The 16,951-nt window shown below is 36.4% G+C and overlaps 2 protein-coding genes across 3 annotated transcripts in view; both read left to right on the forward strand.

The window, feature by feature from the left end:
• LOC139711399 (uncharacterized) overlaps nucleotides 1-16,951 on the forward strand; it is a 274,375-nt gene that overhangs the window by 9,613 nt on the left and 247,811 nt on the right. The gene's annotated exons all lie outside the window — the stretch shown is intronic.
• Nucleotides 62-14,383, forward strand: LOC139711387 (tyrosine kinase receptor Cad96Ca-like). Its single transcript, XM_071623273.1, has 9 exons — nucleotides 62-77; nucleotides 417-587; nucleotides 1,170-1,265; nucleotides 1,535-1,716; nucleotides 2,701-2,805; nucleotides 4,537-4,642; nucleotides 4,990-5,086; nucleotides 5,356-5,455; nucleotides 14,033-14,383. The coding sequence occupies exons 1-9, from the start codon at nucleotides 62-64 to the stop codon at nucleotides 14,381-14,383; spliced, it is 1,224 nt and encodes a 407-aa protein (XP_071479374.1).

Consider the following 16,951-nt stretch of genomic DNA (forward strand, 5'->3'; position numbering starts at 1 on the left):
CATTCAGCATGTTCAGTGTAATCATTCTTATAGTAGCTATAATATACATGCATGTTCTTACATGGGAGGGTTCGTGTGTAGGTGTGTGAGTGTGTGCGTGCGTTTATAGTTGCCGTTGACATATTTTGCACACAGGTGAGAAGTGGCAGGTTAGGTTCAATATGATGAAAGTGGATATGTTTTGATATATTTGATGACGTCAGAGGGCGTAGTATAAAGTATTTCAATATTGATGACCAAACCAATTACAAGCTATAATCCTAACTAATAGTCGAGTATTGTCATGGAAGAGCATCACTCTACAAGAAGTCACTTTTTTTAAACGTCCTCAAACGCAGAAACAAACAAACAAACAAACAAAAAAAGAGGGTAGACTGTAATGAAAACATGAGAGCTTATTTTCCTCCATTTGACAGGTAATGCTGTATATCATGCACTTACACCAAGCACCGTTGCTCTGGAACCTGAAAACTTAACGTTCTTTTCTCGACTTGGTTCCATCGGCTTGGGGAAGTTTGGCGACGTGTGGAAGGGTGAACTCCACACAAAACAGGGAGTGGCTCCGGTAGCCCTGAGGCAGATCACAGGTTATCATTGATACTGTTTTCATTAGATAACACGATGTTTTGCTTTTCTGTTTAATTGTGGATTTTTTTTAAAGCATTTAAATAACAAAAAGTCAACTTACAAAGTAATTGATTGATATTTGAAGCATTAGTTCATGATGATACAAAATGCCAGCAGGTGTCCCCTTAAGCATTTCTAAGGTTGAAAATGCCATTTGCCTGCAATTATGTATTTAAAAAAAGAAATACAGAGTATTTAAAAAAATAGATGCATTATAAAGCCCTCACTGCATGTTTAAGGGTAAAATCATACAGTAAGGCATTGTACAGAAAAAAAAAGACTTTTGTGACAATGATTTGTATGTTAAATGATCATGAAAATATGTTTACGACGGGTCTTGAAGAATAAATGTTGGAATTTGTAACACAAAAAAGTGTATATTTCGCTGATCGACTTAAAAAGAAAATCTCTTTGTTTAAAGCATGCTTTTAAACCGTAGACTAGCAGAAAATTGTGATTTCGAATGTCAATTATGATTCTTTCGTTCCTTTAGCTTCATGCATCTTTTTTAATCATCAAAATATCTAATTTCTGCTATACAGAAAGTGTTCCAGACCTTCTGCAGGTGGTGAAATATTTGCAAAAACTCCCAAATCATCAAAATATCGTGAGGTGTCTTGGATTCTGTGAAGAATATCGTAAGTATTATCAGTTTACTCCGAGAAAAAAAAATAAAATATCGCGTTATCTAAGCGTAGTATCTTTCAATGGAAAAAAAAGCGCTTTAAACAGCGTTTGATTTGCTCTTTTCATGATGTTAAGCAAAGTTATTGAATGACATTCATTGGCTTAGAATATCTATGTTGGTAATATTCAAGAAAAAAAAAACAATATCTGCAAAGTTGAAGTATTCAAAGCCTTTGCATCGACTACTGTAAAAATTAATATATATTGTGACATCAAACAGGTACCATTGTACACGAATTTGTTTCCGGTGGGACACTACTGACTTTTCTACAGTTTAATAACCAGTCCTCAAAATCTCCCTATGGGAACGTCAAGCCAACAAGACCCCGCTTTGATGAGTCCAAGTTACTGAAGTTCGCCTGGCAGGTGGCAAAAGGAATGGAATTCCTTGCGTCCAACAAGGTAATTATGCAAGAAATGTCAATTTTGATCTATTTGATATAAGTGCAAGTAATGCAGACGTACAAATTGTTTATGATGAGTTAAGATGATAGAGGACACCTGCTACTGATTCAGATTTGAAATCCAGAGCTTTCAGGGTTTCTAGGATGTAGCTGCTTATTGTCAGTTTCGTAGATTACGGCTCTCATATCATAATTGGTGCTCTGTTCTTTTCCTACATAATCACCTGTTCCTTACCAATGTCATAAAATGCCTATTAAATAAAACATCGCTTTGTGGACCAGATTCAATTCTTGTGGACAAGTACTTCGCCGTTATCGGAAGAAGGCCGGACTTACTGATTCTTTGAAATGTGATTAGACGCTGGTCGAGGCTTATTATTGATGAACAATGCATTTTTCCAGATAGGGTACAATCTTCTTCCAGTGAGGCCTAACATATTGGATGCGATGTCTCCAGAGGATCTCTCTTCTTCACCATATCAATGACATAACTATGCATCAATTCAGTCTTCGTCTTGTCTTTGTTTGCCGATAGTATATACAATATCGCATTATTCTCTCACAAAATCCAAATATGTTTCTTCAAACTGTCTATAGTAGACTTAGCCATTTAAAAAAGACTGGATTCAAGACAACAAGCTGGGCTTGAATTTTAGTCTAGGCACACACACACGCACACACACACACACATGTAGATGTGTACTTGATGGTTTTCTTTCTCTCTTGGAATCTATAACCCCACAAGCATGTATTAGCTTCCTCCACATTTATTTTTTATCCATATGAATATGACATATTTAAATCGCATCCTGTGACGTGAGCCCATTGTATGTGTTTGTGTGTGTATGTTGTGTGTGTGTGTGCATGTTTCTTCTACCTGAGTTTTGAAAAAGATAATTATGTACAATAAAATAACGTTCTTTCAAGCCTGTAATCCATGATATTTCTTATCAGAGTGTTCACAATGTGATATCTTCCTTAGATTATCCATGGAAATCTGTGTGCTCACAACATTTTAATGACGGAAGACAGGATCTGTAAGATTTCTGACTACGGTATGACGTCATTCATTTCACCCTCTGGGAGGGTAGGTATAGTTTTTCCGGTCACTTTCATACTTTTGCAATTCCAATTCATTTATGTACATTTAAATTCACACAGCGCACACACGCGAAAGTATTCGGGAATTCAAATTCAGAATTCCATTTATGGGAGTTCGATTTCAGCTTTGCCAAATCAAATTCACGTTTGGGCGTTCAATTTCCAAATGTGAGCATTGCACTTCCTACTCGTGCATTCAAATTTACGCGATAGTCATGCGTGATAGTCCCGAGCTTCATTGGAGCGCTCAATTTCATTTGCAGGCGATCGAGTTCGTACTTCGTGCAATCAATTTAAAGAGGAAAATGGAGTAGACCCTTTTTTTTTTTGAAAGGAGAAAGGGCACACACAACCAGTGAAGGCTTAATAGTGCAATTATGATTATTTACAGGGTCTACATTGTTCTCTGTTCATGTAATCTTTGTTTTTCATCTCAATGAATTTTAAATTGCAAGGTCCAATCAACAGTGCATCAAAACAATACAACGTCATTTAATCATCTTTCTTGATAATACTGCATGCTGACAGCGCCCCAACACTACCCACATAATGACAATGCATCCATTTGAAGACAAACTGACGCACAATGATCTCACAGAGTCTCGCAAAAGTAACCCAATAAAAAACACCAAATTAGACTTAAACTATGTTCATGTTATCACTTTTAATGTAGTCGATTCTTTTTTCCCGAAGGTGTCAATCAACCTTCCGTATTATGCTCGTCTGGAGGCCTATACAGTTCCTATAATGTTTGTTTGTTTATTTCATTTTCCAACTAAGAAGATGGCCGGGCAGTCCATATTCAGTTGCAATAGCTGGTCTTCCATGGAGTCCAGTTGGATGTAGGTGGGATTACTTCACCGGGTTAAACGTCATGCTCTTTTCGATGAGTACATAAAGTGGGATCTTGTACGTGCATGAGTTGTGACTTTCTCACGCATGGGACCTCCATTTTATGTCCTATATTATCCGAGGGACATGTGCCTGTACATTCCTTCTTTTTTTTTCCAATAAACAGGTGGTCGACGAGATTCCGTCGCCAGCTTGACAGAATTTGAACGCTCTCTGCTGAAATGCGTGCTCCTCTATTCAATTTGAATGCTCCGACAGTGAATTTGAATGCTCTCATAGTAAATTCGAAAGACCGGATTTTTGAATGTGATTCCTGATTCAGAACTGCGAGCGTTGAATGCGTGAAACCGAATGCTCAGAATAGGAACTTGAATGACAAAAGTATAAATGAACGGGAAAACCCATATTATTCAAGGATATAATCCTAGAATGAATTAGCATGAATCCATCTGAACATGACTACTAACAAGAATTAGATACTCCACTTAACAAGGACATTACATTTTTCTGAAAAGGATTTTTATTATACAGGTTATACCCACTTCATATAAGATATATCAATAACACACACACACACACATACACCTTTGTGAACAAAAAATCCTGCAATAAACATTTACTGGGCGAATGTTTTCATGCCACAGAGTGCTTCAGTCAACTAAAAAAAAGTAAGCTTGTGTGAAAAAAGGCCTATTCCATTCCCTCCTTAGTCTCTAAAGAGTAAGTCCGAGAAACTGCTACTCAAGACAAGACACTATAGCTGTCTTCGACTTCTTCATTAACGTGAAAATTAATGGGGATACAGATTTTTGTATTCTTTAAAATATATGAGATATGCTGTTCATTTTCTTTTTCCTTTTTGCAGAAACCAACACGCTGGAGTTCACCTGAAGGAATGCAGAATACAAATTGGACTCTAGAGGGCGATGTTTGGTCTTACGGAATTCTTCTTTGGGAAATAGTAACTCTAGGTATGACATAAATTGTTTCTTTGTTTAACATTACAAAATTCATAAACCTCGGTCTAGACTAAAGGAAGGAATGATAAAAGAATAATTATGAAGTTATTCTGCCCGTATAATTCGCTCCAGAATATAGACCTACATAGTTAAAGGACACATGATATTTGTTTACCTAATAAAAAAAAAAGTAATGTCTTGAGATATACAGTTAGTGTGCATTCCTTTGAGAATGATAATTTATTCTGCCAGTGAAGAAAGTATAAAAGTAGTTAGTCAAAAAAAAAACACAGAAAAATTAACTAAAACACTATTAAATGTAATACTTAAATACGTAATATGTTTAATATGTCTTCAAGGAGCAAGACCCTTTCCCAAAATGACAATGGACATGGTGAGGCAGCAGGTTACCAAGGGTTACAAGATGCCACGCCCTTCTCACTGTGGTCAAGAATTGTGAGTATTTACCTTCATTTTCTGTTTGCTTGCAGGTGAATGTATAATGTGTGTGTGTGGATTTTTGTTGTTGTTGTTGTTTGCTTGTTTTGGTTGACGAGAATGTTTATCGATTCCAACTGCTCTCTGGGGAATCAGTCTAGATGCGACACTTTCGCGATAATGGCACACTTGCGTAATTATCAAATTTGTTTAATGAATAAAAACACAGATCAGTATATAAGGAGATCAGAAGGTCTTAAAAATGTATATTTCTCCTCCTTCCTTAGATACTCTATAATGACCAGCTGCTGGGAAATGGTGCCGACAAAGAGATGCTCTTATGACGTCATTCAGAGGAAGCTTGAACCGATAATGGAAGTGTATCACGTAAGCTATAGCATTTTCATTTCTTTCATCTTCAGAGTGAAAGATGCTCCTCATGACATTAACTATTTCTTATATATTGTGAAAATGAGCTTATTGTTAATCTCGCAGTTGTAAAACTGCTTACTTTCCTATGCAGATGTATCTTGTTAAAAGTACAAAATCACTCCGTGTCAACTGTATTTCTTTACCACGTGCCTGGACAAAAGGAAAGAAAAGGCAGAAAAAAAGAATTAAACTCAACTCACCATTACACGACAAAGAATACTGGAGTCACATAAACATTAAAAAAAACCTTATCAAATCCAGACGAATATTTACCAATCAAATAGCACCTTCACAAATGCAGGTTTAGTGAGTGAAACATAATTCTATTGATGAGTATTTTTACTGACTCGTCATAAAAGATACAGTGTATTATCAAACACTGTTTATTTATTGTGTTATAACGTAAATTCAAGCTGGGTTGTACTTGCACAGGACTGTGCTTCCTTTCTTATGTTATAAAACATCTTTTTGATTAAAAAAATATTAATTGATTAATTAGTTTAAAATTTGATGAGAGTGAACATATAGTTTGTCGGACCGTATTGATTATACACAATTGAATAGTGTTAAATGAAACCAATTTGGAAACGATTAATGTAATAATATGTCATTATTAAAATGAAGGCATTTGAACGCTTTGATATGTCTTAATTCTTTTAGATATCATCACACATCAAAGGTTAATTGATCACAGACATGATTTAAAACTAATATGAAATTATTTCCATTCAACTGTGCTTACTTTGCTCTTTCCAGGAATACCTGTCACTCCAGAACTTGGATGAGAGATTGTATGAATCTGTTGCGGATATAACAGTCTAGGCGTCTATAACGATGAAAAACCATTTTGATAGCCGCTAATTGTAGCTTGAGTTAATTTTCATATATTATGGGATGTGTCAGTGTTTGTTAGTGCCCGCTTCAAGTCTTACTTTACCGACTTTACATTTTGTAGGTCCTCCTGAGCTAATTAATCTTAATTGACTGACGTTACAATTTTAGGTCCTACTCAGCGAAAGAATTGAGAATATAGCAGCCTTTCAACAGAAATGTAACAAACTGCAACAGAATATCAATTATTTCAATTCTTATGTATTGTTGTGCCGTGATTGTCCTAAAGGTTTTTACGCCTTTATCAATGTTCAACAAACAAAACGACTCCCTGCATGCCCGTAGAGTAGTACTACTTTGCTTGTTTATATGCAATGCTGAGTCGTGTTGATGCGAACAGATTTTTCGAATATCGTATTAAATGTATCTTTAACAAGAAATATCGCTATGGCGACTGGCATGCCTCCGCCATAATGCATGGTTCTCCTCATAGGCCTGTAGTACAATGTCTTGACAATGTGTGATGGCAGTTTCACATAACTGGCAACATGTTGAAATGACAGGTTTGTAACAAATGTGTTCAATATTCACTTTCCTTGAAGTAGGTTTGCTATATAGTCTAAGAGTACAGACAGGCCCTACATGTATTTGGGGAAATAAGGATTTTTACTTTACTTTTGACCCTTTATAAGTTTATGAATTGAGTAGTTTTCAAGGTACGAAGAAAAAGTGTAATTTCAGTATTCTTTTTAAATCCATTTAAACCTGGCCTTTGACCCTTGACCTTTGACCATATGACCCTAAAATTCCCAAGAGAAAGACTGTTGGGTTGAACATGCATAAATATTTATCAAGTTTCACGATACCTTGAGTCACTTTCAAGATATGGCGGAAAAAATTAAATAAAGCACTTTCACTTGAGCTTTGATCTTTTAACCTTTGACCTTTTTGCAGGAAATTTTCCAGAGAACATCTATTTGGTAATACATTATGTTTCAAGAAAAATCCTGCAAAAATTGCATAAATATGAGGGAAATAGTGAAATTTTGAGGAGTTGACCTTCACCTTTGACCCATGACCCCTTAATTCCCTTAATTCTTTGCCAGTCAGTACAATGTCATGCATATGTACCGATTTCCATGAAGATACCCTGAACCATTTGCCAGGTCTGGAGAAAAAAAAAGTGAAATTGTAACATTTTCACCGGACCTTTGACCTGAAACTCTCTCTGGGGTATTTTTATTTGGTAGTACATGTATACACTAAGTTTCAAGAAAATACCTTGAGGCATCGCCTAGATATGGGGGAAATAGTGAAATTTTGAACATTTGACCTTGACTCTTTGACCTTTGACCTCTTGCCGATTTCACTCAAAAAATTTTGAATTAATTGCCCCATCATACGTCATCCTTGGACCAAGCTTGGTGAAGTTTGCTTTATCCAGTCTTGAGTTATTGCGTCAATGAATAAATTCTACGATTTTACCTTGACCTTTGACCTCTGGCCGATTTCACTCAAAAACTAATCAAGTAATTGCCCCATCTCAACCATACGTCATCCTTTGACAAAGTTTCGTGAAATTTGCTTGATTCAGTCTTTAGTTATCCCGTAAACGGATTCAATATCATGATTTGACCTTGACTTTAGACCTTTGACCTCTCGATTGATTTCACCCAAAATGTGATCAAGTAATTGCCCTATATACTTTATCGTTGGACCAAGTTTGGTAGAATTCCGATCAATATTACTCAAGTTATCGCGTGTACAAATGGGAACGGACGTACAGACGTACGGACGAACGGACAGACAACCCGAAAATATAATGCCTCCGGCACTCTTCTTGCGGAGGCTTAAAAATGTCCACAAGTTATAATTGGTAAGAAATTTGTTTCGTAGATAATTTTACAAGTTTAATTGTAGAAATTGGCCTTTCACAGCGTCCACATGCTTGTTAGTGCCTGTTGACGTATCACTAGTAAAATGAACATTTTCTTGATGGCTTACTGTAACTAAGTACGCGGGTTCAACAGTCATCACATTGGTCATGTTATTGTTGTGGACATTATTTCTAAGTTATTTATTGTCTTATCATCATTATGCTGTAGTTACCAGTGTTATTCAATGTACATGTAATTAGTGTACAGCAGTAAATTATATTGTATTGCACCCTGTACAGTCCCTGTATGGCGACAAGGACACGACTCTGAATCTGACGTCTGGGTTTTCGTTAATGAAAATAATAATCACCATTGATTAACCTAACCTTAAAAATACTAGAATACCGTTTTCATGGTAATTCACATATCAAAAAAAACCAACAACAACGGACTCAATATTATTTTCCCGAGATTCTTTATGTTTTATAAGAGACATTTGTGTTGTTTTTATTGTTGTCATTGTGATTTGAATTAGTATCAACAAGTTTCAATTTAGATGCCCATTAGAACAAATATTATAACTTTGTTATTGTACCAAATGAATACGATTCAATAAATCCCCACAGATATTATAGATGATAAATATCAACAAGTTTCTACTGATTAATTGGAAACTTGTACGTTTGGGAAGAAATAACAATAAATAGCGTTTAATTTATTGCCGGAAACCGCATCACGCAGTCCTTTGATAAGCAGCACTGAGGTCGATCAGCCGATTCCCAACTATAAGCGCATGTGACGGAACTACTTGAATGTATAGTGCAACATACCTCATTCACTATGTGGTTTACTGATATTATATTACTGTATGTACATTATCATATCCCCATATATGATTTAGAGAGAGAGAGAGAGAGAGAGATACTTAGTATCAGTCAAATTAATGACTGATATGACAATATTACTCTTGGTTTTGATTGTTTCCGTCCTTTTACAAAATGTAACACTTGTCAGTTCGAAACTTAGACGGGACACTCTTTGAATCTATTTCGAATAAGACGTGTATGATAACCTCAATCTTGAGTCAATGAAGGAAAGTCTTTATGATGAAAAAAAAAACATGATAATGATAAATCTTGTTCTTGAATTTGATAATAATTTGACACGTAGTTTCAAACCCATCCTATGCATATTGTAAGGCGAACTGTCCGTCTTAATCACTCCATATCTATGAATTATTTGGCCAATATTGCATTATTCTTTGATTTTGATGTAGGTTCTGTATTAGATAAACCAACCAATAGAAGAACGCAATAAAGCTGCAAAAATGAAGTTTTCCCAAAATCTCAATCTGTCAAATGAATTGATATCACATTGTGTAAGTGTTTTAACTACATGCGTGTTAGATTCAATGCGTTGTTCTTTTGTTGTTGTTTTTTGTTGTTTCTTTGTTTGTTTGTTTGTTTGATTGTTTGTACCTATGTATGGCAGAATTAAAGCTGGATGAGGTGTACACTTACAAACAACAAACATTAAACAGTGAACATTATGAATACTGATCTGGATAGCGATATATATATATATATATATATATATATATATATATATATAAGGGATTACTACATCATTACTTCGAATAACCAGGACAAATTGACTTACACAGTGCCGGTTATTAAAACGTCTGAAAAAAATGGTGAACAAGAATTTACTGTATTGATAGGTTCTACATCACCAGAACTGTGTGCATACATTAGGTTGACTGCATGCCTGCGAACAATTCAGACAAAGCGATCTTCTTTAAAGATTTAGAAAATAATGCTCATGACATATTGTGTACTTTGTTTAATTTAAATGTGTAAGGAAGAAAACTTTTAAAAGGTCGGATCTGAGTTGATTCTAAAAAGATCCACTAGTAAGATGCATACATCATTGTTATTGTTATTGTTAACATTTATGTTATACTCTATGTACTTTATCGTGTCGAGGTTTCTTAAAACTGAAGTGTTTGATATAAAATATTTGTATTGACGTGCTCTATGCATTTGTCGTTAAATATTATAGTAGTGCTATAGTCTCATTGCAAAAATAAAAGAGAGAGAGAGAGAGAAAATTTGGGTCCATGCCAGACACCGTTCTTTCAGAGGAACGCTGTATAAAGCAGGCCACCAGTGCCAATATTGGATGCAAACAGACAAAGTCACCGGTCATTCCAATCATATAAACAAACAATATTGCACACACAAGTATTGCCGTTCAGACGATAACGATGCGTCTCTCCCGGTCAAACGATCAGTCAGATGATCAGCATAGAGTCGTAGCTTGGGCTTCCGTTCATGTGTTGGACAGTAAAGGTTCAGAATGCGAGGGTATTGAGTATGACGTGCTGGGTATAGGAACCTCTTTGGCTAAATCCGGTTCTATACACTATGTCATAAGAATTATGAAATATCAACAACTTATACGCAGTAGCATTGGTGGCAGCAGACTTGATGAATGGCAACTCTGTCGCCGTTTTGGGGGGAATTGTGATATCGACCATCTCACGTCTTAACATGCTTAACTTTACGGTTTGGTAAACCGAACCAACAAACAGAAATAAGACCTCAAATTGTGCATCATGATTTAAAAAAAAAATGTCAATCTACCATGAGTTCAATAAAGCGTGTACAGCAGCAACAGCGTATACATACACCTTGATATATAAAGATGATCTATGCGATGCAGCTATTCATAGAATACCAGAATATGCATGGATATATATCAATTTAAGTGGTTTCTATAGAGTTCCCTGTACTGTAATAAGCAGTTTTGGAAATAGTAAAATTGAGACAAAAGGCGAGAGAGAGAGAGAGAGAGAGAGAGAGATAGGGAGAGCAATAACATGCCCCTTCAAAATATGACCTAGACAAAAACAGAAAATATTGCATCACCCTTCATGTCTCCCGTTACCGTGACAACGTGTCCCGTGCAGTGCTGCCACTGTCACGACCTTTATCTGACATGCATGATTTCACCTTTTGAATTATTATGTATATCATACATGCTTCTCTATTTTTTTAGATGATATTGGGTGTAGACAGAGATATTCTCGGCACTAGTGAATTCTGGCGCGCCAAAGAACCTTTTTTTTTTAATGTGGATGCACTTTAATGAAGAAGGTCATTGCATATTAATTACTTCATTCTTTACTTGAATGTCATGTTTCAAAGTTTTTGCGCATCTCCAGAAGGTGTCCAATCGGACAAAATTTCGCAGGTCAACCTTTTCCATTGGGCTCCTCTATTTGATTCAAGTTGTATCTCACTGTTGTTACTTTATACCATCGAAAATATCAACAGATTAAAGTTATGAGAACGTCATTATGTGATCACAAATGAACAGTAAGATATCAGTTAAAGCTTGCATGGATATCATAAATGAGCTGTAGTGTAATGGAGTAACATCAGGAATCCTCAGGTTTGGCAAAATATGAAACAAAGATGTGTCTACATCACCGTAATGGTTGTATTTTTCCCATATTTTTATTTCATATTTTCCCAGTAACATAAGAGGAAATGTGATAGCATAAGAAAAAAAATACACATGCCAATATTTTCTTTTTCCTTTCCTACCACGCCCTCCTTATTAAATCAATAAATGGTTCATCGTCAAAAGAGGGCGATATATCGACTATCATCAAATAGTTTGGTTATCGATAGTCAACCGTCAAGGTGGGCAATTCACTGACTCGCCTCAGAGTGTGTCTTGTTTCCTCGTTGAGTGTTTTATGCAACTACATGTGAAGAAAGCGGGACAGCCTATCCAGTGAAAGACATTTCAACACCAAATAAGTCATCAAAGGTAAGATATATCTTTCCACTTACAATTCTGACTGATACATCTATTCTCTAGGACCCTGGTATTGCGATTTGCCTGCAAACTATTCACGAAGTACCACCATTATGCTTCGATGCTTCTTTCCATTATGGATTTAAAATCTGTCCGTGGTTTGTTTCACGGTAACGCAGCATTTTAGTTGAGTCGTATAATGATGAATACTTGTATAATTCGTGTATGTAATCAGAAGTGTTGAAAGTACACGTAGCACAACAGCTGTAGGTAAATCTTATTAAACGAATGTCATCAGTCAAACCTGTCTATAGCGGCCACCCAAGGGAATTAAAACATAGGCGTTATACAAAGGTGAACGCTATAGACAGGACTGGTTATCCAACATTGTGTGTGCTCTGCGTACATGTACATGTGTCATAGTTGTATACATCTGTAGGCATGGCCGGCGGAGAGGTGGGGGGGGGGGGGGCAATGGGGCTCGCTCCCCCCCCCCCCCAACACACACACACACACACACTTTTTCTGCACGATACAAAGGAATACATAAGGTGTCATCTCTTACGTAAGTGCACTAGAAAGAAATAGATATATAGATATAGATCTTGAAGTGTGGCCGCGGTAAAGTTATGTTTTGGCGCTGAAGACCCTTTTTTTACTTTATTTATTTATTTATCTTTTTGCTTGTCAACTTTTGAAAACGTTCCGCTGGCCCTGGAAGGTACTTCCATGTAGGCCTACATGAATGTGTACACATATAAACACGTGTGTTTCATGCATTGGACGATGCTGCTGTTTATCACCGGTTGCACAGTATCATGCGTCGGCCTATGTACAGTCTTGAAGAAAGCTTAACACTAGTGCATTATAATGACTGGAATGAGTGATGACTGCAGCGGTGGCGGTCACTAAACGTTGCCCCATGAATTACTCTCACGGCTGCAAAGCAGAAAAACAAGCTGAATTATCGGCTCAAGTACGGCTCCACCGGATCTTTGGCCGCTCTAGACAGGTTAAAATCTACCGCGGGACACAAAATTTGTGGCCGCTGGCCGTGTTAGATATAGGTGACTGCTATACACAGGGTCTTTAACAGGGTTTTTCTTTCGGGGGATTTTTCAGTGGTCGCTATAGACAGGTGGACGCTGTAGACAGGTGGCCGCTAAAGCAAATAAACCGAGTCATATCTTCTCACTTATTTCTCGTCTTCTACATTCAAGAAAAACAGAAGTATATAGTAGTGCGTCTATCAACCTGGTAACATGCTACCATAAAAATAATACAACAAAATGAAAGAAAATATTAACGTAGATGTTTGTAATTATCAAAAGCAGGAAAAACATTAATGATAATGACTTGCAAATCGCTCTCTGCATTTGCCCAGTCAGGCCAGTCTACAGGATAATGAAAATCTCTACCGACCGCCTCATAAGATAAAGATACATAACAACAAAATAGATACTCAATTGCAATGACAATACAAGAGTTATGATGACTTGAAAATGTATTTCTTATACACGCACTTTGATTCTTCTTTTTTTGTTTGTTTGCTGTCTGCTTGCCCCCGCTTTGAACAGAATACGACCATGGCGGCTTATCATCTACTGTACATTTCGGTTGCAGCAATGATTCTGCACGGCGTAAGTATAACGATGTAATTTGAAAATGTCGTGGAGACATTATAAGCTCCCTCTAGAGACACTCACTATGAGCTCCCTCGTGGAGACATTATGTTGTATATCATTTAAGATTTATTTTGGTCTAAGTTTATGTCAGTGTTGTTGGGGCAAATTGATATTTCTTTTTATAGAGTCCCATGCTTTTTTTTTCTATTTAAAACAACAACAACAACATTATTTAGGCATTCAGCAGTAGATGGCCTGTATAGTGTTTTCCGTGAATATACAAGGACATTGTCCAATATAGCCAGCATGCACCTACACCAAACACAAACGTGTAAGATACAGTTCTTCTCTTTCTCCCTCTCTACTTGCAGGTAATAATGGTAACACACGGTCAGACGTTGAATGGTCCTTCTCCAGAAGCAGTGGAACGTGGAATGATCACACAGTTGACATGTACAGTGACTGGGGGAACATCATCAGTTTTCACTTGGAGTGATGAGTCAGTGAGTCCTGCTGTCACCATGTTCAGTGGAGGAAACAAACTAACTCCTTTGGCAAAATATGCTGACTTCAGTGTATCAGATGATGCCACCTCATCTACGCTGACAATCACTGATACACAGATTACAGAGGAAGGGAGTTATGTTTGCCAGTCTTCAGAAGTGACAGATCCTGCACCAGCAGCACAAGTTACTGTAGAGGGTGAGTTTGCCCCTAGATAGCATGTAGATTACAAGAAGGACCAAAAGTGACTGATCTTTCAGGTTCCAAAACCTTCTTAAAATCTTTAGTTTAATATGTATTGATGTTACTGTTTAAAATGAAATGAGTGAACAACGAATAAGAAATAACGAATGAGGAATCAGAATTTAAAGAGAATACAAGTCATCTAGCCTAATTATGACATCACACTTGAATGCAAACACATGACAAATTATTCGTTTTCCCACCTTTGTAGTGAAAGTTCCCCTCATAATCATATGCCTGCAAGCAAAGCATGTTTTGTTAAGATGTCTTGAAAATTCCCCAGAAAAAAAAGAAAGACGTATAACAAACGAATAAAGCAATAATTAACACCAACTGTATTGGGCATATACCGAATGAATGAAGGAAAGTTCAGTAGGAGTAGCAAAGGGACTATAAAGCCCACCGCACACTATACGACTCACGACTATATACGACCTTAAGACCATAAGACCGAGTCGTACGACCTGCCAACGCACACTGTACAACCTGACCTTACGAGTAGGCTTACGACTGTTCTGTCTTTAATACATTTTACCAATGAATATTAAAGAACAGTGCGCACTGCGTGCGCTTGTATTTTACTGTATCTTGATTCAACACGTCAAATCTCTACGACTGGTGACATCCCACTTTGGTATTCAGGTCGTACGACCGGTATAGGATCATATAGTGTGCGGCGGGCTTTAGGCCAGACTGTCAGTCAAATAAGAAAGCCATCATCAGTGAGGATACCAGCTGGGTTGCCACGTCTGTCTAATCCTTTGCAAGGTGTTCCTTGGCTTTTGCGCTTTATAATTTATAAATGCGTAGACAACAGTAAATGTCGTGTGATGCGATGATTAGCAATTTCGCAACATTGCTCCGATAACACGATATTTCTATCATTGCATAAAAACTCGTGCTGCAAGACAAACCAGTGAGGCAAGTTGTTTTATGGTATTTTACAACAGTTTCCATTTGTTGGGCGTGCAAAACAGAATATTCGCAGATTGCTCGTTTATAAATAGATGACGTGATATAGGCCTAACCCTGAAACATATTCGTCTCATCCTCATGTCTCTAATGATTATGATGTATTACACTCTTATAATAGTTGGGCAAAAAAAAAATGTCCAACCTTTAACCAACGCTAGGCAACATACTGTCCACACAGTCATTGGTTAAAATCTGCTCAACTGATGTTGGGTAATGAGTTTGCTATGTGGTTGGGCAAATAGAATTGCCTATCAGCTGTTGATCAATTAGACTTTACCCAACTTTGTAATTTCCCTACCATTGGTTATTGAGTTGGGTTTTCACTTGCCCAATCAATAATTACCCAATTAGATATTGCCCAATTTTCATTTGTCCACATAATCCACTTGACAAAACTAATTTTATGTTGACTTATTTGATGTATGGGTGTTTACCAGGATATGTGTATGTCAAGATGTTGTTCATATCTAACCTATCACATTCCTATACAGCTAGTTGTAAAGCCTATACCTACAAGTACATCTAGGCTTAGCCTACATCCTAGACCTAGTTAGTACCAGGGATATTTCAATCACATTACATAGGGTCATTTAGTTGTAATGCTTTGAGACATGGTTACCGTGTAGATTACACTTTTATTATAAAATATGAAAATACCTCGTCAAAGGTACAAGTTGAAATAGTGAATAACACAGCAATAATATTCAATAAATTTCTAATACATTTAAGGCATTTCAGAGTTTATTGAAATCATAAAAAACATTAAATTTAACTATATTATTTTTATCTTTTTCACGATGAGAAATTGAACAGGTTTTGAATATTTGAATACAAAAATTATTAGATCATTATGATAAACATATTCCTTTAACTCCCAAAAGAAATGGAAGGAAAAAAGCTCGGCAACCCTGGATTACTCAAGGTCTTATACACTTCATTCTCACTCGAAACCGTCTTTATGAAATATCTCTGAGAAAACCTACTCCTGAAAACGTGAAAAGGTACAAAACATATAGAAATAAACTAACTACCTTGATTCGAGTTTCACGTAAATCATATATTTCGAATAAACTCGAATCTAATAAGGATGATAAAAGTGCTCTTTGGCGGACCGTTAATGAAATACTCAAAAAGAAACCTACGGAATGTCCTGACAGCATTACTCATAACGATAATGTTATTACCAATCCTGACCAAATTGCAAATATTTTTAACAATTTTTTTTGTCAATGTTCGTCCTTCTTTAGCAGCATCTATTCCCATAAATGATATAAAAAATTATAAAGATTATTTATCTGAAAGTAATCAAAATTCTTTGTTTTTGACTCCAATTAATGAATCGGAAATTATTGATACTGTTCGATCTCTGAAATGTAGTAAATCCTGTGGGCCTGATAACTTACGTGTGAATTTGTTTAAAAAAAAAATTTACTCCCTAGCAGCCCTTCTCTCCCATATATTCAATCTATCCCTACTTAACGGAAAGTATCCAGACTCCTTCAAAACGACCAAAGTTATTCCCATTTATAAAAGAGAAGATCCCTTAATGCTGAAAATTTATAGTCCCA

The sequence above is a fragment of the Diadema antillarum genome, unplaced genomic scaffold (genome assembly GCF_040938485.1).
Source record: "Diadema antillarum isolate AM-2024a unplaced genomic scaffold, OU_Dant_1.0 seq00001654_RagTag, whole genome shotgun sequence".
Classification (NCBI taxonomy): domain Eukaryota; kingdom Metazoa; phylum Echinodermata; class Echinoidea; order Diadematoida; family Diadematidae; genus Diadema; species Diadema antillarum.

Bases quoted from the DNA above. Each gene is read 5' to 3' on its own strand.
- LOC139711387 (XM_071623273.1), top strand. The intron at 588-1,169 runs GTTATCATTGAT...TCTGCTATACAG, and splicing joins AGCCCTGAGGCAGATCACAG to AAAGTGTTCCAGACCTTCTG. The intron at 5,456-14,032 runs GTAAGCTATAGC...CTCTACTTGCAG, and splicing joins CGATAATGGAAGTGTATCAC to GTAATAATGGTAACACACGG.